We start from the raw sequence: 541 nt of genomic DNA, 5'->3' as shown, positions 1-541 counted from the left end.
CTTGTGCTGTCATCGGTGGTCTCTGTCTGAGTGGTGGTGACAGTTGCCGTCAGTAAAGGGTCCATTCATTGTAGAACCAGTAAGGGTGCCAGTTGATGAGTGATCCTGGCCAGTGACGTCAGTCCGGTTTGCAGTATGTCCAACTGCTCTCACTGTCACGTGGTGAGGATTTTGCCCCAGTTGGAGGATCGCTTGTAGTCGGTAGTCTCTGCTTGGTTCGTACGAGGAGATTTCTGTTTATCTCCACCTGGTACGAGGTTTGAACCAGTCGGTTTTACCAGCTTACCTTCTGGTGGAAATCCATCATTATTTAGCTACTGTGTGAGCTACTTTCATTAAAACTTGTGTTAGATTTAGTTTTTGCTTATAGTAAGCTCCGACCGGGACAAAGAAGAAAAGAAACTGATCCTAATCTTCAATTGTGTAAAAATGAGAAAAAAAAGTAAAGATAAGAGTTTTGAAAGTGGACTAGAACAGTGAGTCTCTATGGTGGGTCTGTGCGCCCAATGTGGTAGGTCTGTGGCCTACGTTCGATACTCGA

General features: G+C 45.1%; 1 protein-coding gene across 1 annotated transcript in view; it reads right to left on the bottom strand.

Annotated features, from left to right (window-relative positions):
* LOC142350427 (uncharacterized) overlaps nucleotides 1-307 on the bottom strand; it is a 7,049-nt gene extending 6,742 nt beyond the window's left edge. The window contains exon 1 of the mRNA XM_075402274.1: nucleotides 287-307. Coding sequence (XP_075258389.1) covers nucleotides 287-307 — 21 coding nt within the window. The remainder of the gene's footprint in view (nucleotides 1-286) is intronic.
* Nucleotides 308-541: the final 234 nt, after the last annotated feature.

The sequence above is a fragment of the Convolutriloba macropyga genome, chromosome 12 (genome assembly GCF_964194025.1).
Source record: "Convolutriloba macropyga chromosome 12, txConMacr16.3, whole genome shotgun sequence".
NCBI lineage: Eukaryota > Metazoa > Xenacoelomorpha > Acoela > Convolutidae > Convolutriloba > Convolutriloba macropyga.
Note: the sequence above shows the minus strand (reverse complement) of the source record. Positions and strands in the feature narration are given on the sequence as shown.